We start from the raw sequence: 22,135 nt of genomic DNA on the forward strand, positions 1-22,135 counted from the left end.
ATAGTTATAATATTGTAGACACTGAGTACCAATTTAAACAAAATAATAACCAATTTGGAAGAGGGAATTAGGACTTGTGGAACATGGGTCAGGAAGAAGCAAGCTACATCTTCATCTTCTATAGTTGAGAGTCAAAAGATTATGCTGGAAACTGAAAAATCAAGAAGTACCATTATCAGCATGTTACTTACAGAGCAGACGTAAATACCTAAAGAATCAGGTAAAGCAGATGAGGTGCTTACCCTGGAGAAGAAGAAGGTGCTAGTGTGGGACTACCATTTTCTATAACAAACTTTGACAAATTCTTGACTCTTTAAAAACTATGTGCATTCTAACTTCAAATAAAATTCTTAAATGTATACTTCTATCTCTTCTATATTGTGTCACTTCATTCACCAGTGTTCAGGTTTCAGCGTGACTAGTCTATACCAGTACCAAAAAATTAATTTTATCTCTGCCTTGAAGGCATTATTATGAAGGCTAGACAAGATATTCAGAAATTCTGCTTTTAATAATAACAGCTACCATTACTGTGTGCCCAGTACTGTACTAAGAACCTTCATGCATTATCTCCAATTTCCACAACAGCCATGCAAAATAGGTATTGTTTCCATTTTACACATGAGACCCTGATGCTCAGAGAGGTTAAATAATTTACTAATCTGTAGCAGAGCTCCCTGATCCCAGAGTTTCTGTTCTTCCTTCCTATTAGATCACATCACCTTTATCACCTCTTTCTAGGGTTTGAGTTTAAAAGAACTACAAAGGGGAAAAAATGTAGCAGTTCAAAGAACTCCTTTGAGGGAAGGCCAGCGAGGGGAAAAGGAACCCTGAAGGATTCAGCAATATTACTAGGTAGCTGTGTACTGACTTAACCGAGCTTAACCCCAAATTGGAATTTCCAGCTGGTCATGTGAGCATAGAAAGCAATTTTTAAACTCTGGCTAGGAGCCCCTATGATTACAAAAATAAAAGCTCTGTTCTGCTCTTATTTTGAAATAAGAGATATTCCAGCTGTTCCAGCATGGGCCTAAACACCCTGGTGAGGACACTAAGACGACAAGGTTTTGTGTCCAGGGATGCCCAGTCATCCTACAAAGCTGATTTCTGAAAAGGAGGGGACAGATGCATAACTGCTTCCCCAGTGGTGACCTGGGTCTGGGATCTCAGACCAGATGATCTTGAGGGTCCCTTCTGAGTAAGATTCTAGGTTGTATTTATCTTGGTTTAAAACATTAGGAGTTTTGAGAGTGTCTTGGCCAGTTTCCTTTCTGGAATTGTGGTGTGATATAATCAAGACACTTACCTGCCTCTTTAAGTCTATTGGTTGGTTGGTTCAGGTGTGGGTAAAGTGGCCGGTTTGGGGAACAACAATGTTGTTTACATTCTTTCTTTCTGAAAAGTCAGGAGCCACCGGCAAGAAATGAAAGTGAAATCAGGGGATAGTGTCATCAGTCAGCACAAATGTGACAAAGTTCAGAGAGCTGTTTACTTAGGCACAACTGCGCCTTCCAGCCGGTCACAAGCTCGGGGCTTATGCTCGGGGCTGCATCGTCCCCGTCTCCACCAGCCTCGTTTCTGGAACCTGACATTAGGAGGCAGCGAGAAAGAAGAATCAAGCGAACCTGATTTCCTGCTCCTCCTATTTATGAGTGTTTTGTGGGTTCTGCATCTTCTTTTTGGTAAGTACCTACCCTACATGCCTCACAGCTCGCCCAGACGCCTGCCTCTCTGCAAGCAAGTCAGCTTTCCTCTCAGACCCTGCATTCTAGCCATGGGCCCGGGGAAACGACTGGTAGTCAGGGTCTGGGGACCTTCCCCCCTACACAGACCCACCTTCGTGAGCTCTGCTCTTCTTCCCTCCTTCTCCCTACTCCCTTCAGCATCACTCTGTGCGACTCTGGCCTCGGAAGTGGTGCAGGTAATGCCAGTATAACTGGTTAGAAATGCAGGGGAGAACTGTGGGCAGCAGGGTCTTGCACTGAGTCTGTACAAATAATGGTTAGTGACGCATGAAGTGGATTCTTCATCAGAAATAGGCCACCAAACAAAAGCAGATCACTGACTCGCAGTAGCTAAACTGGTAGTTACAGGAAACATCGTGAGTTCTTAAAATACGCACTGTGGACTAAGATTGTCAGAAAGACCTGTGTTCTTGACTCAGAAAGAAGACAAGAGGGTCTAAGAGATTTTCAGACCCTATGTTATTAGACTACATTGCTTTTCACACCTTGATGGAAATTCATGGTGGGATTTTAGTTCAGTTGGTGCAGATCTTAAAAGATTTTTTTTTTTAATGTGGGCTATTTCCCTAATAATTTCCAGTATGCTTCTTCACCTGTAAGATCAAAGGCTCTTTGGGAAGAGATAAATACATGTATGTATGTAATTCGTCCTTCCTTCCTCCCTCATGACAGCTGAAATGCATTTTTCAGTATCTTCTTCCTAAACCTCATCTCTCCCAAAGTCCCGAATCCGTGCATATGACGTTCTCCTTTTGATTTTGTATATTCCCCTTTCTCAACACTCTTTCCAGCTAACCCCCTGCTTTATCTAATCACTAAGATTGTTCGTTTTCTAAATTTCACTTTTACATAAATATAACACATGATTCTGGAAATATTTTTAATGCAAAAAGAAAGGAACTCTTACCCATAATGCCCAGAGATATCAGGGCAAACATTAACATTTTAGAACAATTCCTTAGTCTCTTTCTTGCAGTCATACTATAAAGTGTGATTTCAGACCTGGTTCTTCTAAAGGCTGCACAGAGTTTTAGTATCTTGATATGTCATAATTTGATTCTAATGTTGGGCATTCAAGTTGCTTCTCATTTTTTGCCAAAGTAATACTGTGATGAACATTCCTGTATATAAATCATTGATTGCATTTCTGATTGCTGCCTTAGGGTAGACTCATAAGTGGAATTACTTGGCCAAAAGGTATGATGATTTTTAGGGTTTTTAGTGCCTTTTGCCATATTGCCTCCCAGAATGTTTCTAAGAATTTTCACATCCACCATCATTATATGAAAATGCCAGTTTTACTGCACTCTTGATATCAAGTGTTTTTAGCTGCAGTTTTAATAGGGAAACTTACAGATTATTTTACTTGGCGTATCTTTGATTACATTACATGAGGTATAGACTTTTTTTTTCATGTTAGTTAATGTGATAGAGTGTTTTATAATAAGAAATATGTGTTTGGTCTCTGTCCCCATTTCTGGCACAGAGCTCCTAAAACCCTTGGAATTTCCTAAGTGATAATAGAGGTAAAGGTGTCTTTTTTTTATTCATTACAAACTCTTTACAACCACCTCTGAGTTGTTAATGACTTGACTTTTGGCAAGTCGCTAAGGATGGGGCCGGCTGCCAGGGAAAACCACCACCCCAGCCCCCAACCTCTAGGGAGGTGAGAGTGGCTGGAGACAGAGTTCAGTCACCAGTGGCCAATGAGTCAATCAATCATACCTACGTAATGAAACCTCCATAAAAATCCCTGAAGTACAGGGTTCAAGAGCTTCTGACACATGGAGGTGCCAGGAGGGTGACAGGCCTAGAGAGGGCATGGAAGCTCCACGACCCTTCCCCCCCCACCCTTTGCCCTCTGCATCTTCTGGGTGGCTGTTCCTTCTCTGATGAATGAGTTTTCTAGTAAGTAGGCTGTTTTCCTGAGTTCTGTGTGAGCCACTCTAGCAAATTAATCAAACCCAAGGAGGGGGTCATAGGAAACTCAAAGTTATCCTAGACTTGCACCGGCGGGGGGGCAGCGCTCGGCTTGCGGCACTGACCCCTTAACCTGTGGGATCTGATGCTATCTCCAGGTAGATAGTGTCAGAATTAAGTGAAATTATAGGACATCCAGGTGTCACAGAGAATTCCCTGGTGAGGAAAAACCCTCACACATTTGGTGGAGGGTACAAATAAACAAAAAAGAATTTTTTACAGTTAACTATTTTGCATTCCTTCTTATGTGAAATATCTCTTCATATGCCTTGTCCATTTTTATGGAGATTAATGTTTTTCTTATCTGTTTGCATGAACATTTGTTATATTAGGTATATTAACCATTTCATGTTTGTTGCAGATATTTTTCCATACTCACTGACTTTTTTTTTTTTTGGGGGGGGCTGTATTGGGTCTTCTTTGCTGTGCTCCAGCTTTCTCTAGTTGTGACGAGCGGGGGCTACTCTTCATTGCGGTGCGGTGGCTTCTCTTATGGCACAGCACAGGCTCTAGGCGTGTGGGCTTCTGTAGTTGTGGTGCGAGGGCTCAGCAGTTGTGGCTCGCGGGCTCTAGACTGCAGACTCAGCAGCTGTGGCGCACGGGCTTAGTTGCTCTGTGATATGTGGGATCTTCCCGGACCAGGGCTCGAACCCGTGTCCCCTGCATTGGCAGGCAGATTCCTAACCACTGTGCCACTAGGGAAGCCCTCCATGCTCACTGACTTTTAATTTTACATTTTGTTGTACAGAAATGTATATTTTAATAGTTAAATCTGTACTGCTTTTTTCTTTGTAGTTTCAATTTGCTTTTAAGCTCAGAGCATTCTTTCTCATTCATAAATCAAATATTTACTTTTTTCTAGATCTTTTTTTTCTTTTGTCTGTTTGTTCCTTACATTTCACTACTGGATCCATGTGAAATTTATTTTGGTATGTGGAGTGAGGTGAGGCCCTAAAATCGTTTTCTTTTGTTTTAACTAATCAATTGCTTCAGCATTAGTCAATGGAAAACCCTTTCTTCCACCGAATTATAACACCAATTTTATGGTGTATTAACTTCATATACATAGCTTTTCTCAGATATTCTGCTCTCTGAGCTGTCCATCCAGTACCCCTGCCATTCTGTTCTATTGGGCCCACTTTCCCCTCAGTTATTTCTACCTGGGAGCTGGACACTGCAATGACCTCAGTGACTCTAGCCTGCCTTAGGCCTCTTCAAGTGAATTACAGCTTAAGGTGAATTAATTAATATAATAAATATCTTTGGAAGTTTAATATTCAAATGCATGCACAGTGTGTTGTCATAGAAACTGAGACTTTGCAGGGCTTTATTCTATACCCCTGGGCTCACACCACCTCAGCTGTCTCAGCCCTGTCAAAATGACAGAACTGAAATAATTTAGCAATGAGTTTACTCATTCCTTCGTTCAAGGGAAAACAATCCACAGATCCAGGGAGCACAGTATCTCGCAAGCAGTGGAGCGCTCTTTCTAGGGACGTGGGACAGAGCATTAGAAGAGGTAACATGGCTTAGAATGAAACCTCGACCTGTAGCCAGCAGGTCCTATTTCCTGGGGAAGGTGAGCTGGCTCAAGCTGCTGGAAGACTGTGATTGGTGTATGTTAGGTTTCCTTGACAGATGTTTCCCATGCAGGCTGACTTGGGTTTAGATTTGTGACCTGGGCTGGGCCACTGGGGCCGCCTCATTTTCTGAGTCCCAATATACAACTTAACTTTATCAGCCAAAAATCTAGACTTGAATAGACTTTGGGAGGGGACGCCCCAGATCCCCAGCTTTTCTGTGAGGACACAGATCTTTTGCCCACTCAGCAGCGGCAGGGAGGTGGAGGTACTAACAGCAGAGACCCTGGCAGAGCAGAGAACACAAAGGAGCAGCGACCTCGGCCCCTTCTGGCAGCATCCTGCCCACCAGGAAGCATCAGGCCTCGGTCAGCACCCCCTAAGAGTGACCAGGGAAAGATCTGCTTTCTCAGGGACGGAGGGAGAGGCCCCCTAGCACCTGCTACTCAGTTGGCCTGTGATTTGCTTTCTTTGAGTTATTTTGGTGAGTTACAAAGCCATTTCATATGCGTTACAAGCTCTCCAGGTAAGAACCGCATCCTCCTGTGTGGGGATGGAGGTGAAGTCCTAGAAGACTTAGCCTCCTTTCCGGCCAACTCTCAAAATAACTTTTGCAAAACTGAAGGTCTAAGTCTAAGTGACCGTCTATCATTCTTTACCTCCTCTTCTTTACTTTTGACTGCTGGGGGCAAACTACGTTCACTAGTTTTACAGCAGGGCTAGTGCGCAGAACCGCCAGAGACAACGCCCGGCACTGCTCCCACCCCAGTTCAGGAACTCTCCACACCTTCAGCCCCGCCACCTGGGGCCTCGCGCCTTAGGTTTGGGGGAGCAGGGGCTTGAGTTAATGAAGCACCTAGTGAGGATATAATCCAAACCTCTCACCCTGGCCTCCAAAGTCCTCAGGGACCTGGGTCCGCTCCCCTGTCCAGCCTCGTCCTGTCCCCTCAGTCACTGGGCTGTCACCAGCCCCTGGTCTGTTCCTCTCCCAACCCGGTATTTATAACCACTGCACTCTGTTTCTAGAAGGCTCTTCCCCTGGCTCTTTCACACCCCTCAGGCCTCAAATCAAATGTCTCCTTCACAGACAGGCCTTCCCTGACCCTCCAATGGAGAACCATCACTTCCTTCTACCAGGTTCTCTCCTTCACGTCACCCTGTTTATTTGCTTCCCAAATCTCTTCAAAAATTATAATTAACTTTTTAAAAATACATGTTTGGTGTTTGTCTCTCCAACCAGAGTGCAAGCTCAAGGAAGGCAAGCCCCTGCTTTGCCCCGCATGTTACTGATTCCCCGGGGCCTGTGACTCAGGGAATCGTCCAACATGTATCATGGCTGGAGTCACAAGAGGAAACCCTGGCCTCAGCAGCAGAAGGGGGGCAGTGACTCCCCATGTGAGTGCAGGAGAGAGGGCAGGAGCTGCACATCGAGAGTGACAGCAAAGGCCGTCACTCTTTGCTGGTACTGTTATTTGTCTTCAAACTCTGCCTTGGGGCCTGTGAATCTTGGCCCCCCGGAAACTGCACTGTGAAGTGTCCCCAGTAAAAACCAAACGAGGATGGGTCCCAAGGTGCAGGCGTTTTCTCATTTTTAAGGATTTTTTCCCCCGCGCTAAATTTCTTTTTGACCTTTGTTCCCGGCTGGATCGCCTGCTTACTAGCAGGGCTAATGAGCAACAAAACAACTGGACAAACAGCAAGTTAATATTAATGGGGCCGCTGAGACAGTCTATTCCAGTAGCTGGAGGTGGAGGGGGCGGCGAGGGCTCCAACCCCACGCTGCAGTCTCATGGTGTAGTCATGTTTCTGCTGGCAAAGCTGTTTTTATTTACATGGAAAAATTAAGTAAATCCAGACGTCACAGTGTTCCATAAAAAGCCACGGCTGGCCCGGCCGTCCAAGCGGCATGTGAAACCCAGGCTGCTGCTTCCATCTTACAACATTTGGGAAACAGCGCTGTGGCCTCGTTTTCAAAAGTAAGAACCTGAGCTCACGTTTCTGCCAAAGCAAAGATGACACATTTCCCTTTCTTCTTCCCTTTTTATTTTCGTCAGGAGCCACACCCAAACCACGAGCACACTGATGCTCAGTGAGTTCAGCGAGACAGATTTTCGCCAGGGCTGGAGGCCCCCTCTGACAAGCTGGCTCTCTCCTCTGTCAGATTCTGTTTTTCTGACTTTCTTCTGCTCGTATTTTCTTCCCTGGGCTTTGCTCCCCCCTATTCACGTCGCAGCCCCACCCTCCGCCCCTGCCCTGCTCTTCCCTCGTGTTCCCTTTCTCCCCTGGACCACAGCCTCCACTGCAGCACCAGAGCAGGCACCAGTCCACCTGTGCAGATCAAATTAACTCACTTCAGTCTCACAACAGCCCCCAGGGACAGGCCCGCAGGCGCGTTAAGGGCAGGGATGTAGACGCTGGCAAGCTCAGGACATGCCCAAGGTCACGCGCTATGAGCGACAGGACAGCAGCCTGAACCCCGGTGGTCTGGCACTAAGGTCCACGCTCTTCACCACCACGTCCCTCACACCATCCCGGAGTCGTCGGCGCCAGCCACCAGTGAGGCCAGCTTCCTGGAGTCCAGGTCCTCCAGGGAAGCTCTGTTCTGAACCCCAGCACTAGTGTCTCCTCAAGAATGTCACTTCTCTGAGCCTCAGTTTCCTCTCTATGATAATAATAATTTAAGTAATACTAGGTAATGTTCCACATGCTGCACATAAATCACCTCACTTAATTTCCATAACATTTACAAAACAAGTTCTATTATTGTACCCATTTTGCAGATGAGAAGACTAGGCAGAGAGACATTCACGTAGCTAGTAAATGGTAGAGCGGGGATTTGAACCCAGTACACACAGCTTCAAAGTATAAGCTCAGACGCACTATTCCACAGTGTCACCCCCATACAAGAGGAGAATAATGTGATGTCCACACACTGTGGCCGTGAAGATTAAAGGGGATGATGCAGCATGTGAGGGCCAGACCTCGGGAGACAAAGCTCAGGTTCTTACAGTGATTTCACAATTCTGCCCGACAGGCCTCACCAGGCCCACTTGGGGAACTTACTGAGCCTCAGTAAGCCTCAGTTTTCTCCTCTGGAAAGTGAAGATAGTAACATTAAATGTGCTCTCACAGTGAAAACTTAAGAATACCTGCTAAGTGCTTAGTACAGGGCCTGGCACAGAGTAAATGCTCAAAAAGATTTTGAGGTCAGTATTTAATCATTAATAAGCCCTCAATCAAACTAGATTCCTTCTTAGACACCTCCAGTGATCACAAAGACTTCTCAAAGCAAGTTCTGCCCTCTAAGGTCCGCTATAGCTTTCTTAAGTCATTAATGAGAAGGAAGGCCGGGAGATGAATTTGTAGCCAATAAACTAAAAACCCATCCGTTTTTCTTTCAAGCTTCTGTTCCACAAAACTTGCGAACTGTGTAGTGTCTGACAGCAGCAAAATTATAACATCCAAGTTTTGCCAGGTCATGGCAGCAACTGCTCCTGCTGGTGCCAGGGCAGGGCGGGGCACGGACTCACCACACCTGAGTCCGTCCTTGCAAGGGGCCTCACAGCGTCCAACGCCTGAAGCTACAGGCTCACATACATGTCTAAGAAAGAGGGGACAAGCTTGAGGAAACTTACATTTAGGAAATGGGAAGAATAAAAAACAGAGAAGGACCAGAAGGAGGAGAACTAGGACAGAGATTCAGGTCAAAAAAATAGAAGGAGGCATTTATGAAGCTCTACGTGCCATGGCTGGCGTTCACGAAACCTTTCGGAGGTCACTCAGTGGGTACTTACTGCGTGCCCATAATGTGCCAGGGAGTCCCGGGTGTGGGGATATAACAGTTAAAGACAGATTTTGAGAGAGACAGGCAGCCATAGATTTTTGTCTGATTTGCCTAACAGATAAAATTCCTTGCCCACATGAAGTTTACATTCTACTGAGGGTTGTAGGTGGAAGACAAAAGAAAACATTTAGCACGTTAGATGGTGGAAAACGGCAAGGAGGAAGAGCAGGGAAGGAGTGCGGGGAGAGCGGGGCCGGGGGCCGCGGAGGGGCTGCTACGGCTTCAAAATGCCGACCAGGGACGGTGCCACCGAGAAAGGGACCTTTGAGCAGAGACCCAAGGGATAACAGAAGAGCACTCCAGGCGAGGAATGCGAGTGCAAAGTCCCGAGCCTGCCTCAAGTTTCTGGAAAATGCGAAAGGAGCCAACGTGGCCGAAGCCGGGGGAGGGAGTGGAGAGCAGGAGTAACGGGAGAAGACGTCCAGGAGGCGACACGGGCACTAACAGCACTGGGGAGTCCTGGTCCCAAAGAAGCAGGAGAAGGCCAAGTTACTGTTAATGTTGTCCCTGGAAAGTGGGCGCCCTTGGCGTCAAGAGTCATCCTTGTTAACAAGCTCCAGGCCGTTTACACACCTGCGGGCACAGCACACTGTACCATTCCCTGGCCGAGGAATTCAAACGTTCCAGAGTCTCGACCCCACCCTCTGGAGGGGGAGCTCGGACTGAAGGGGACCCTTGCAGGAACTTGCCTTCCTCTCCGACAGGCACCTCTAAGGGCTCATTAAACACTTGATGAACGAAGCAGAATCTCCCGGTGGTGGATGAGCGGTGCCCTGATACGAGCGACAGTGCAGGGTGCCCCAGGAGGCTACCCTCGGGGGCGTCACTAGGGACAGAGGCGCACGGGTGGTGAACTCGGGCAAAATGGTGAGAAACTAAATAAGCCCCAGCTGTATATAAAGTCTTGTTACTGAATATCATTAGACGTTCAGGCAGGAAGAATGAACTGAAAAAACAGAATGAGGTGGGTGATTTGGGAGTGGGTATTTTTGCTAAGTCAATGTAGAGAAAGGAGTTTTCTGGGGAATCTCGTATGTTGGGATAAGATGAAAATGTAATATGTGAAGTCATGATTAGAGCAGTGACAAATCATAAGTTATAAATAAGTATATGATCAACATTTGTATACAGCAGCCGCATAATGATTAAGCTGATAAATATTTTAGCATAAAAGAAAGAAGTGTTTGGGAGCCGGAGATTAGAGCTACAGACCTTCTCTAAAACAGAAACAAAGGTCGACGGGCCGCAGTTTACAAAGTCCATTTTGACTCTGCAACTCAAGAGAGCACGTGGTAGGGCCTTCAGCCATCTGAAGTAAACAAGCCGGTGTCGGTGGCAAGAGCCGGCCTCCCCGCTCCATCGCCCTTCTCAAGTGTTCCTTACAGTCAAGGGACAGGCCAGGGGTGAAACCTATGCTGGGAAAAGCTCTCTGGTCACCCGTTCTCTGCCTGCCAGGTGTCCTATATTCGGGGCATGGGTGGCCGGAGGGATTTGCAGTGTGACAATCTGCCAGAGAACTCCAATCCTCCCTCAGACACGACCTCATGAAAGTTTCACTCTTTTAACATGAAGGTGGCAAGAACATAATTTAGAAGATCAGGATACTATGTCTGTGCCTCTTTCAGCCATCATCCCATCAAAGTGAAAACTTCAGAGGTGCTTAAACTAAAAAACAGAAGCAAACAAAAAAACTGCCTCAAATGCACGGTCTGGGAGTGTTCTCCTCCTGCTTCTCTAACTGGGACTCTGCTGCCCTGGGCTCTCTGGTGACACTCCACACACTCACTCAGGGTAGAGATCTGTGTCTTGGTCCAGGGGCCCCACTGCCCCAAAAGGGTTACGCTTTACGATGACTGTTGTGACGGCAAAAGGCTAGCAGCGTTTATTTATAGAGAGCTCATATACACTGACAAACAGAAACCAAAACTGAAAATGATAAAAACAAAAACAAAAAAAAAAAAAAAAGGAAATGACAGCACTCCCAAGAGAAAAAAACAGAGACAGTCAACAAACACTTAAAAAACATTAAACCTTGCTCATTAAAAAGAAATAGTATAGCAATGCTGTGTCATTTTTCATTATCAAAGATGAAAAGACAAGAAAATTCAATATGGGAGGATGAGATGAGATAAGTACTCTCTTAAACTGCTGGTGGAAGGATAAACTGATTCACAAACATAGTCACCGTGGCATTATTTTTAATATTATAAAACAACATCGTAAGACAGAATATATAAACCATACACAAGAGAACAGCTAATGCAGCCGTTAAAAATATTGTTTAGGAAACACTTCTAATGACAAAGGGAAATATTAATGCTATAATGATGTTTACAAAGCGGGATACAAGCACATATATTTATGTGGTCCCAACTATGTAAAACAACATTATAGAAGGAAATGTGTCCTTGAGTGCTTACTTCTACAACCTTGAAGTTATAGACGATTTTTAGTCTTGTCTCCATACTTTCGTGCATTTTTCTAGTTTTCTACAACCAACATGCATTACTTTATTATAAACAGGAAAAACTTCACCTAAAAATAGCAACAGTGACTCAGCAGTGTCCCCTTCTGCCCTCTGAAGGAAGCACAGGCTTATCATCTAAAGGGAATTTAAAAGCTCACTGTGGTGAGAACATGAATACTAGGATTGTTAAAAGCCAAAACAGAACAGAACAGGGTAAGCTCTTAGGAAGGCAGAGAAGAGTACCCTAGGGTTTTCCAACCAAATAACCATATCGTTTTACTGGGAAGTGCTTAGAAAAAAGAAGCTAGGACTAGCCCCCAACCTCTCTGTCCACATCCCAACAGGAAGCACAGAGGAGCCATCCCAGCACTGAGTATATATGAGACGTAAAACACGGCCCCTCACCTCAAGAAGCTTTGCCGTCTTGTTAGATAAGTACATGCAGTACCTAAAGGACGCTACAAGTCATTTTCATTCATTCAACAACAACAAAAAAAGAGTTCCTACTGTGTATCAGGCACCATTCTGGGATAAAACAGCTAGTGGAAGCATAAGCTTGGCCTTCAGCTATATCATAGTGTGTGCTGAAGTAGTCTGAGAAAGCTGGTGAAAAATCAGTAGGACTCAGAGAGGCAGAGAACAGGGTAGGACTTGAGGAGGTGGAGTGGCTGAGCGGGTGGGCAGTCGGGAACGGGGACAGTGGGCAGGTGCTGGACTCAGCAAAGCAAGGGGGGGAGACCAAAGGGAGCAGGGCCTCACTAGAGAACCCAAGTTCAAGTTCTAAGTCGTACCAGATCGTGGTGAGCCTCACGTACCAGGCACAGGAGTTGGGACTGAATTCTATGTGCATAAAGGGGTGAGAGGAAGTAAATCAGGGACTACCACCTTCTCCACATGCCTGCTCATGGGCTTCCTAGCTCCAATTTATTTTGTTTCACTCTCTATTGAAAACCTCGAGAGAGAAGAGGAAGTCAGAAACAAAGGCCCTGGGTGCCTGGGGAGCTGCTGCGTGAGGTGGCTCATGCAGTCTCCTCTGAGAAGCCCCAGGAATCTTTTTGCATTAAGCTGAATAATAATGGTGTTTTTTTTTTTAGCCCAAGTGTAATAGGCTTGAAATAGGAGAAGTAAGAGGAAGCATTTACACAAAGGCACCCCAATTCCCAACCTGGACCATGGAGGCAAGTCAAATCTTATTTCCCACTGCACAATGGTGTAAATCCAGATTCCAGCCCTGGAAATCCATCCTACACCCCGAAATACCTAAATCCATTAAAAATGGAGATACAGGCTTTTACAAACACTTGTTAATATGTAAAGCCGTGCAAACTATGTTCCTGTTGGGAATTTTTCCCATCCCCTGGGCTGGACTGGTTAAAACTTCTTACTGTACCAATCTAACACCGTGGACTAAACACAACCTTTTTATACCTGATAAATCTTTCTGTCTCTGCCAAAGGAGTCACTGATAAAGCTTTATTCTCATTAGCCACCTACTGCAGACTGAACGTCTGTGTCTCCCCAAAATTCGTATGTTGAAACCTAACCCCCAACGAGACAGTATTTGTAAGTGGGGCCTTTGGGAGGTGATTAGAATGGGATCGGTGCCCTTAAAAAAGAGGCCCCAGAGGGTTCCTGGTCCCTTCCACCATGTGAGGACACAGCAAAACGCTGAGCCCTTACCACACCCCGAATGAGCCGGTGCCTTGATTTTGGACTTGCCGGCCGCCAGAACTGAGAGGAAGAGACCTCTGTTGTTGATAAGGCACCCAGCCCAAAGTAACTTGCTGTGGCAGCCTGCACGGACAGACACCGCCCTCCCCCTCAGTCTGTTCCACATCCTGCCCCCTCCCACCACGCTTTGTTTTTCCACGCGCAGGACAAGTGTGGGAGTGGTCAGGCAGACCCTCCAGCCAGCTCTGGGAAAGGTGAGGGGCTGCGCCTCTCAAGGGGTCCCTCCAGAAACTGATCTCCAGGGCTGCCTCTGGGCCCCTCTCCAAGGCCCCCACTGGCCACCACTCCCTGCACTGCCCACACCACGGGCAGCCCTGGCCGGGTGCACTGCAGGACACCACTCTGTGCCCTGGCCCTGTGCTCCTAGGCACTTCAGGATGGAAATGGCTCTTTTGTTCCATATTGGCAAATTTACAAATATAAAGGCACAGTATGCAGACTACTGTTTGAGAGGCCAATTTGGAGAAGTCCTTCTGATTAAAAACTTAGTGAAAAGATTTTTCTAAAAAGATGAGGAAGGTACATCCTATATATATCGATACTATATACTATGGAGGGACTAGAGAAGGCAAGTTTCCTGTAGATCAATTTGGCAAAATGCAGTAAAATCACTAAAAAATATTGCTACCCTTGACCCAGTGATTGCAGTTTTAGATATTAATCCTAAGGAAAAATCAGATTCAGCAAAGTCTCAGGCCAAAGGGCATTCAGTTATGATCTTTCCCGCCCTCAAAGCTGCCAGGAGGGCCCTTCCTCCTGATCTCAGCCCAGAGAGGCAGCTGAGGACTGAGCCCATGGACCCTGCCTGGAGGTTACCCCAGATCTCTTGGTTCTGGTTTGGCTGTCTTGAAGGGAGTTTGCCACAGGTTTTTATGTAATTCCAGAAGGGAGAGCATGAGCTTGAGAAGAACCTGGGAGGGAGACAGGGAGAACTGGACACTCACGGCGTGACTTCCTGCAGGTACCCAGGGAGGCGCCCTGCGAAGCGCAGAAGATGCCCGTCCTAAGGTCAAGGCGGAGGAACCAGCTGCGGTTCCTGGGAATCATGACGCTCACAGTCACAGCGATCTTCCTGCTGTTCTTTGCGCTCCTCTGGAAGGCCGGCAACCTCATCGACTTGCCCAACCTCAGAATTGGCTTCTACAACTTCTGTCTCTGGAACGAGGGCACTGGGGCCCTACAGTGTCACCAGTTCCCTGAGCTGGAGGCCCTGGGGGTGCCTCGAGTTGGCCTGGCCCTGGCCAGGCTTGGCGTGTACGGGGCCCTGGTCCTCACCCTCTTCGTCCCCCTGCCTCTCTTCCTGGCCTGGTGCAACAGTAACGAGGGAGAGTGGCAGCTGGCCGTGGGCTTCCTGGCCACGTCCTCCATGCTGCTGGCCAGCGGCCTGGGCCTCTTCCTCACCTACACATGGAAGTGGCTCCGGCCCTCCCTCCTGGGGCCTGGGTTTCTAGCTCTGGGTGTTGCCCAGGGCTTACTCATCCTCTTGCTTATGGCCACAGTCATGTTCCCTCAGAGGGCAAAGGACAAGAACTTGAGAGCTGCTAGCTCTGACTAAAGGCTTACGTGACTGCAAGGGTTCTGTTTGAACTATGCTCAGAGAAGGTGCCAGAGAATTCACGGGCTGCTGTGTCTTCTCAGCCATCCTGTTTCATAGCTAATGCTGATCTCAAGCTCTAGCAGACAGGACCCACCGCGGAGGGGGTAGGGCACCCGACGTCAAGGACAAGAGGCAGCAAGGGCGGCCAGGGCTCCCTCAGCTTCTTAGTGTAGGGTTGTGTGTCCTTTGGGACTTGTAAGGTTCCCAAAGACACCCTAAAACCACACAGCTCATTGTCACAAGAATTCCTGCTTTAATTAACTGATCTGAGCAAGCCATTCTTACTTTATCCTCAGAACAATGGGGAAATAAGGCTTCCTGTCATGGGGCCAGATTTCCAGGACAAGTTGCCAAATGTCAGACTGGAACCCAGTGAGGGTCTATGAAGAAACACCTCAGGGGCCCCGGGGGCCCTGCCTGGCCAGCTCCCCACCTCCATCCAAGGCGGGTAGAATGCGATGAGCCCCCCACCTCTGACAACGCTCCCAAAGGCCCAGGAATAACCTGGGGGATTCACCGAAGACAGAACACATGGGCACGAAGAGCAGCCCTGGTGGCTTTGAAGGTTCCTCTGAAAAGGCTCCCGGACCTGAAGCCCGACAGAGCAGGGGGTCAGCGGGCAGATCACTCCCAGCACGTGACCTGGGAGTTCAGGAGCCGAAGACGCTGGGTCCCTGGTCAGGAGAGGAAGGTGCACAGGACTGACCGGTTCCACATCCACGTGAATGCCGCATCCCCTCACCTCTCACCCCGGGCCCAGAAAGGATACAAGCACAACTCATGCACTGGGGAACCTTGTGTATTTTTCAGCACCTGTATATTGAAAACCTGTACAGCACGTGATTGCCTCATCCTATGCCTGTCAAAAGCCACACTGAATACAGAAGCAGAAACACGGACTCTAGTGTGATGTCTTGTCCTTGGTGTCTCCTTTGGGCTCCTGTCCCACTCTTGCTTTCCGACTGTCCAGGGACCAAGGCCGAGGCCACCAAGTGGAAGAAAGGTGGCAGCTCGGGGGGAGGAGGCCTGATTGGTCAGGAGGCTTCCCAATCTGTACGCTGAGCCTCCGGCTCCTAGACGGAGCCCAGCACTGTGGCAGGGTGTCTGGTTCAGGGCTGGACGAGCAAGGGCTCACAGACTGACTGACTGCCTCGCGATGGAAGCTATTTTTAAAATAGGCTTCCTCCTTAGGGAGGCCAAACAGTAGGAATTCCAGTGTACTTAGCAGCCAAACTTGTTTTTCTTTAAAAATTATTAAGTTGACTCTTTGGTTCCAGTAAGTTGACGACCACAACCTCACCTCCCTGGAACCAGGTAACTGAACACAACAGACGGTGGGGATCCCAGGCCCTCTGAGCGAGGAGAGAGCACAGTGCAGGGAGGATTTCTAACGGGAGCTCATCCTGATTCCTCACCTCCCAAGGTGAATCTGCGCAGCCCAGAGCGGCGCGAAGCTGGGAGCAGAAGCCGTGACAGTCTGAGGGCAGCGCCCAGGCCAAGAGGGAAACCCAGCTTCCTCCAGCCACTCTGGGCAGAAAGTCCTGGAAGTTTGTCCCTTAGCTGAAAAATATCTCTCTAACGTATTTTAGGGCATCCTGGTCTTCCTCGCGGCCTTGGCTGCAGGCCGAGTCAGAACCTGCAGGCCCCGCAGGAGGGCCGCCTGCCCCACAGGCCTCGTCCTCACTGCTGCTCCCGGGGGGACTCGGGGACGGCGGCGCTGAGCCGGCTGGGGAGCGCTCTGGCTGATCAGCGCCTGCCACAGGCAGCTGTTCCAACGGCTTTTCCTGTTTTCGGCCCTGCTGAGTAGAAGCAATGGCAGGCAAAACAGACGGGGTTTTACTTCGCTGGTTTATCTGTCAGTGACGCAGAACAGGCCCAGAAGCAACTGTGAAGCCAGCACGTGACGAGTCAGGCCCTGCCCCCAAATCACAGGGGGCCCCTCCCCCCCTTCACCCGACTCCCCACCTCCCCGCCACCCCTTCTCAGATGGTGCAGAAGTAGAGACCAGCTTGGGAGAGCGGCGGCAGGGGCCTGAGGAACAGCGCCACAGGAAAGAAAACTAGAATAAATGTACGTGGAAAGACAGGGTGACAGAATGGAAGGAGCACAGGATACGAACCCCAAGTGTGGGCCTTAGCCTCTCCCTTATTGGCACCAAATCACTTATTGTAACTAATAATAATATCTATCAGCAGGTTATTGCAAGGAATAAGCGCGATAGGAATATACAAAAGTCCCTGAGCAACTACCAAGTTCTATACAGCTCTAAAGTGGGACAGTTATTACTCGCTTCCGGAAGCCAAGACACTCGGCGGCGTGGTGCTCCGTACGGTGCTCAGAAGTCACCTCGCCCAACTGAGACCCTCCAGACAACGTGAGCAGTTAACGACTTCTGTCCCCCCCACACGCCACCAGCACAGAGGCACCCAAACAGAGCGGGCTGCCCTCCCTTGCACAGCTGCGCCCTCCCAGGTCTCCAGCCCCAAGCGGGTGCCCACCTACCAGGGAGCGGGCTGCGGGTGAGCGGGCCCCTGGCCACCCCAGCAGGCAGGGCGCCTCTTTTATTAGCACGAACCAGGCCTTGGTCTAGTTTCTGCCCACCAAGAGTTTCTGGTCATAAGAAAAGACACGGCTGACTTTACCTCAATCAGGATCCCCAGAGCAATGTCTACGATTTCAGCTTCATTCATGCAGTACACAGTCCTCATGGCAGGAAGTCTGAAAGAAAAGCACAAAGCTAGAGACGGCACGGAATCACCAGGAGGAGAGAATGAGAGCGAGAGCTGCGTCTCAAGGCCTGCCCAGCAGGGGTGAGAGCACCAGCTTCCCCAGGGCGCCAACGTGGCTTCTGCAGCCTTGTAACCAGTGACTGGCACAGGGAGTTCCCGGGGCAACAGTGTGGGGCTTCCCACCCTCCACCAGCTCCCCTGAGGATCTGGAAATAGGGCACGACGGCCGGCTTCTGAGAGTCAAACTCACACACACGGTGGATGCGAGCAGATCGAACAAGCCAAGACTCAACCCACCCCCCGCCCACCGCAGCGCACGAACACAGTAAAGGAGGGCTGCAAAGACCAGAAACCAAGGCTGGTCAACGAAGAAAACTTAGAAAGGGAAGAGCAGAGAGAGACAGTGAGCGCCGGGGACCACGAGGGGAGAGAGCAGGGGCAGCCCCTCCCTGGCGGCCCAGAAACCCCCTCCACTACCACCATTCACCTAACCCACCCCACGGCCTCTGATCTCAGGCCGGCACAGCAACCTGCAGCTTGTCCGTCTGTCCCTGAAGATCTCCCCGCAGGGAGACCGGACCACCTCGTCAGTCATCTTGCCCAGTGGATGGTCACAATTTCTGTGGCAAGAGAAGAGACTGGCGATTTGGACAACTGGCGTCTGAGAGCTTGGCTGGTGTGTGTGACCCGAGAGGGGGAGCCGCTATCCGGGAGCTGACAAGTGAGGGTCTGGCGGTGGAGATTCACCAATAGAGGCAGAAGCCGGTGCCAGTCTGGGAGGGCACAGCTCACTTCCTGTGCACCCCCTGAGAGCTGATGAGAGGTCTGTGGACTGAAACACCCCACCTCACTGTTCTGCCAACACAGGAAGACTGGACCCCGGCAACTGTGATGTCCCAAATCCCTCCCCGTGTCCTAACTCCCCAGGAGGACCAGAAGCTGCCCACCTTGCTGCAGCCACTGGCGCCGTGGCTGTTCTCCTCTTGTTGGGGTTCCTCACCTGCACCGTCCTCTTTTCAGCCACCTGGGCTGTCATCCATGCGGGAAGCACCCTTTTTTTATTCTCAGATTTTAAGTCTTCCATCTCCCTAGTCTCTCATAAAGAGGAACCAGGGCCCAAGCTTAATGACTTCAGGACGGCAAATCCCACTCTCTCATCACACCAGGAATTATAGGTCTGTCTGTCCTGAATGGGAGTCCAGCTTTAATTCCTACAAAGAAGAATAAAGACCAGTGAATTCTAATAAGCGAGAATACTCCCAGGCATCAGCTGAAATTACTGGTCAGGGCAGGGCCCAGGAGACGCAGATGTGCCGTTCACAGGGCATGAAGGGGCAGGCGAGGGGCTCAGGGAGAAGCAGTCCTCCACGCAGGGCCCAGCGTCCCCACCGGCGGCCAGGCCCAACGCCTCCAGGAGCCTCTGCACTGAGCCGTTCGCCACGGGACGAGCGGGACGAACACCCTCCCAGGAGAAAAGAGGGAGGGAGGTGCCCCTGCTCCTCTCCACCCCAGATGCTCACGGTCCCCGGGGTGCCCTGACTATCCTACCCTTAGGACACCTCTCCAAGATCTCTCCCCTGTTTCTCCCAACCACAGACTTCTCACTCCCTCTTCTGGGAGCGGTTATAAGAAACTCCAAGGCCATTGTGATTCACAGTGAGGTTTCACTGGCCAACACCCACTCCCTTACACCAAAGATACTTCTGACCGGTCAGATTTCAGCCAGCAGTAGGGTCAGGAATCCAGAAGCTGGGGCGCCGGGCTGGGGGGAGTGTCTCATCTTACTGGGCCTCTCCCCACCCGCACTGGATTCCACCTCAGCCCCTCCTCCTAAAGCTCAGCCCCGACCCTGTGACTCAAAGGGTGCAGGGCTCCACCCTCCACTTAGCAGTTAACCCTGAAGGCAGCTGCGGGCGCATTCTGCCTAAATTCAAGCGGTGCTAATACTCATTCCCACACCTAACGAGCACCGCTAACCGCCCGGCACGAACACAGCGCGGCGGTCGGTGCATCCATTGATTTGACCATGAGGTAGATATTCTGAAGCCTATTTTACAGATGAGAAACTGAGACTGAGCAGTACGCACAAAGTCACAAAAAAGTTTGAAACGGCCGACCGGGACACGCACGCGGGTCCTCCAGACTCCGCCGGCTGGGGGTGGGTGAGGGCCTGGGACGCCCCGGCGCGGCCCCGCGGGCGCGTGCCCAGCCCAGAGCTCCCGATTCTCAGCCGCCGCAGCCCTCGGGGACCCCGCGCCGTCCTGGCGCGACCAGACCGGTGCCGACATGCAGGAGGAGGGCGAGGGGGCACGCGCGACAACCACGCGGGGCCTCACCGGCAACAGCGCCGCCCGCGTCCCCGGCGCTCCTCCAGCAGGGCTTCCTGCCTCCGGACCCGCGCCCCCTTCTTGGCTTCCGGGGCGGGTCCGGGAGTCTGATTCTGGGTGGTTGTAGGGATCTCAGAGCCCGGCCGGCCGGGCGCCGGCCCCGCGCGCACCGTGGCCCACCCCCGGCTCGGCCGCGTCCCCGCACTTCCGGCTTCCGGCCGCCCGCGGGCGCGGAGGCCCGGGCGCGCCCCCTGCCGGCAGATCGCGTTGTCTGCGCCCTCGGCGGTGGAGCCCTGACTCCCCATCTGATGGGAGACGCCGGCCCCGCTGTCCCGGGTCCTGACAGTCTCTCCTTGACCACATCCAGGTCGGGCTCCTCTGAACTCCTCTCAGCTAGGCCCTGCCTTTTGGACTTCCGTGTGCATCTCCAAATTGTCCATTTTTAGCAAGAATACTGCTAAGTTGATTTAACCAAAGTCCACCCATCCCCCGCCTCTGATCCTCACCCGCCACCATCTTCCAGGTGGTGTCTAATCACCCGGCCGCCCTCAGCAAGAATCCTATTAGGTCAATTTAGCCAGAATCCCCTCTTACCCCTGATGTTTCCTGTTAATAATCATCCATCCACCGACCCCCCCACCCTGCCACTTTTCCTTGTATTGGGAGTTGAGCCCAACTTCGCCCCCACTGCAAAACCCTACTGAGTAGCCCCCTCGAATAAAGTTTGCCTTACTTGTCTTTAACAAGTGTCATAAATAATTTTTAACAATATTTTTTCTTTAACAGTCCCCAAACGTGGCTCCATTTGAGGCTTGCTGGTTGGACTCTGTTAAAGTGTCAATTCCCAGCCCTGCCCCGCCACCAGAAATTAGGGGGAGGGGAGGAGGGGGATCTGCATTTTTGAAAGCTCTGCTGGGGAAGGGCAGAGGCGGAGTGCTCCCTGCTGGAAGCATGCACTCCCAGGCAAGGGGGGTGCAAGGTGAGCCCCCCCCCGGGTGCAGGAAGGGAAATTAAAGATTCTGTTTACATTTCAAATTGGCCAGCAGTGTTCCCTCTGTAAACAGGGCTGCTCCACAAGGCTGCCCAGATGTCCTCACTGCTTTGCTTTCAGCCTGATGCTGAGCACTGCGGTTTACATGTGGAGTTAGCATCTAGTTTAACTTAAAATCACACAGCTTGAAGTAGCTTAAAAGACAGACAAAAACAAAAACAAAAAAAACAACCCAGGTGGCACACATCACTAAAAACACAAGCACAAGTGCAGAAGGTGAAACTTCTACCACATTTTGAGGCAAAAGGATGATCAGAACCAACCATCTACCCCCCAAAATGCAAAATTATCAAGACAGCCATTTGAAATGTGACTTACAACAAATCAGCTAATAAGAGAATAATTACTCTCCATACGCTACAGGTGCAGGATAGGGGAGTGTGATCCAGAGTTTGGAGAATCCAGAGCCAGGAGTTCTCACTTCCAACTGTGTGTGCCTTTGGTTTCTCCAAAGCACTTTCACCCCATACTAATCCTCAATCCTAGGGAAGTAGGCTGGTCCAGGAAAGTTTCAATCAATCAAGGCTCAAGGAGTAAATCAATGATTTCAAGTCACAAAACCAACCTGCTGTGCATTGGGGTAATTTAGCTGCGGGTTGAACCTGGGCTCTGCCTCCAGCCTCTTCAGGAGGCCAACCCTTCCAGGCAGGACTTGCTTCTCCTCTGATTCCCTAAAGGTTCCAAAATCACTGACCTCTAGGGTCCTCCGCTCCCACAGTCTGTGAGCCAGGACAAACCCAAGTCTAATGGGTGGAGAAGCATCATTTTGTTTTAATAAAGGAACAGAGAACACTTGCCATTATGAGAACCACTCCCTCCACCTTTTTCTCAAAAACCTTCTCCCATAGCCAGCTGAAAAATGGGGTCTGAGGAGCAGGAAACCCATCTGCATAAAAAACTTGCTGTGTGAAAGGCCAAATAGGGATGAGAAACCCCAGCTGTGGGATTTGAATGGGTGGGAATCAGCTCCTGAAGCATTTTGAATGCTGAGTTCAGCGAGTCTGAGGTCTTGGAGCAGAAGCAGGCAAGCGCAGACAGGTCCCAAGGATGAGGGAAATGCACCTCACTGTTCTCGTGCAGCCCA

The 22,135-nt window shown here is 49.8% G+C and overlaps 2 protein-coding genes across 16 annotated transcripts in view; one reads left to right on the plus strand and one right to left on the minus strand.

The window, feature by feature from the left end:
- The window catches only part of CYREN (cell cycle regulator of NHEJ), a 215,986-nt gene extending 195,251 nt beyond the window's left edge, over positions 1-20,735 (minus strand). For 3 of the 12 annotated variants that reach the window (XR_014246379.1, XR_014246380.1, XM_082398130.1), the window contains exons 1-3: positions 20,010-20,731; positions 18,621-18,884; positions 17,587-17,662 (exon numbers count right to left, since the gene is read on the minus strand). Coding sequence is in view for 9 of the 12 variants with exons in the window: in XM_082398130.1 (XP_082254256.1) it covers positions 17,587-17,662; positions 18,621-18,757 (213 nt within the window). In the remaining 3 variants the exon portion in view is untranslated. The other 9 variants (XM_082398136.1, XM_082398137.1, XM_082398129.1 and 6 more) reach the window with 8 other exon arrangements.
- Positions 1,089-15,848, plus strand: TMEM140 (transmembrane protein 140). 4 transcript variants are annotated; one of them, XM_082398101.1, is made up of 4 exons: positions 1,089-1,198; positions 1,404-1,682; positions 12,711-12,794; positions 14,309-15,848. In XM_082398101.1, exons 3-4 carry the CDS (start codon positions 12,789-12,791, stop codon positions 14,900-14,902), a joined length of 600 nt encoding a protein of 199 aa, XP_082254227.1. In that variant the 5' UTR covers positions 1,089-1,198; positions 1,404-1,682; positions 12,711-12,788; the 3' UTR covers positions 14,903-15,848. The 4 variants fall into 4 exon arrangements, with proteins under 4 accessions (XP_082254227.1, XP_082254229.1, XP_082254228.1 ...); XM_082398103.1 differs by lacking the exon at positions 12,711-12,794 and having other exon boundaries at positions 1,093-1,198; XM_082398102.1 differs by lacking the exon at positions 1,089-1,198 and having other exon boundaries at positions 1,402-1,682.
- Positions 20,736-22,135: the final 1,400 nt, after the last annotated feature.

The sequence above is a fragment of the Balaenoptera borealis genome (genome assembly GCF_965194805.1).
Source record: "Balaenoptera borealis genome assembly, chromosome: 7".
Classification (NCBI taxonomy): Eukaryota; Metazoa; Chordata; class Mammalia; order Artiodactyla; family Balaenopteridae; genus Balaenoptera; species Balaenoptera borealis.

Excerpts from the sequence above, each read along its gene's own strand:
- TMEM140 (XM_082398100.1), top strand. Across the intron at positions 12,795-14,308 it reads TCCCAACCTGGACCATGGAG|GTACCCAGGGAGGCGCCCTG; the intron begins GCAAGTCAAATC and ends GACTTCCTGCAG.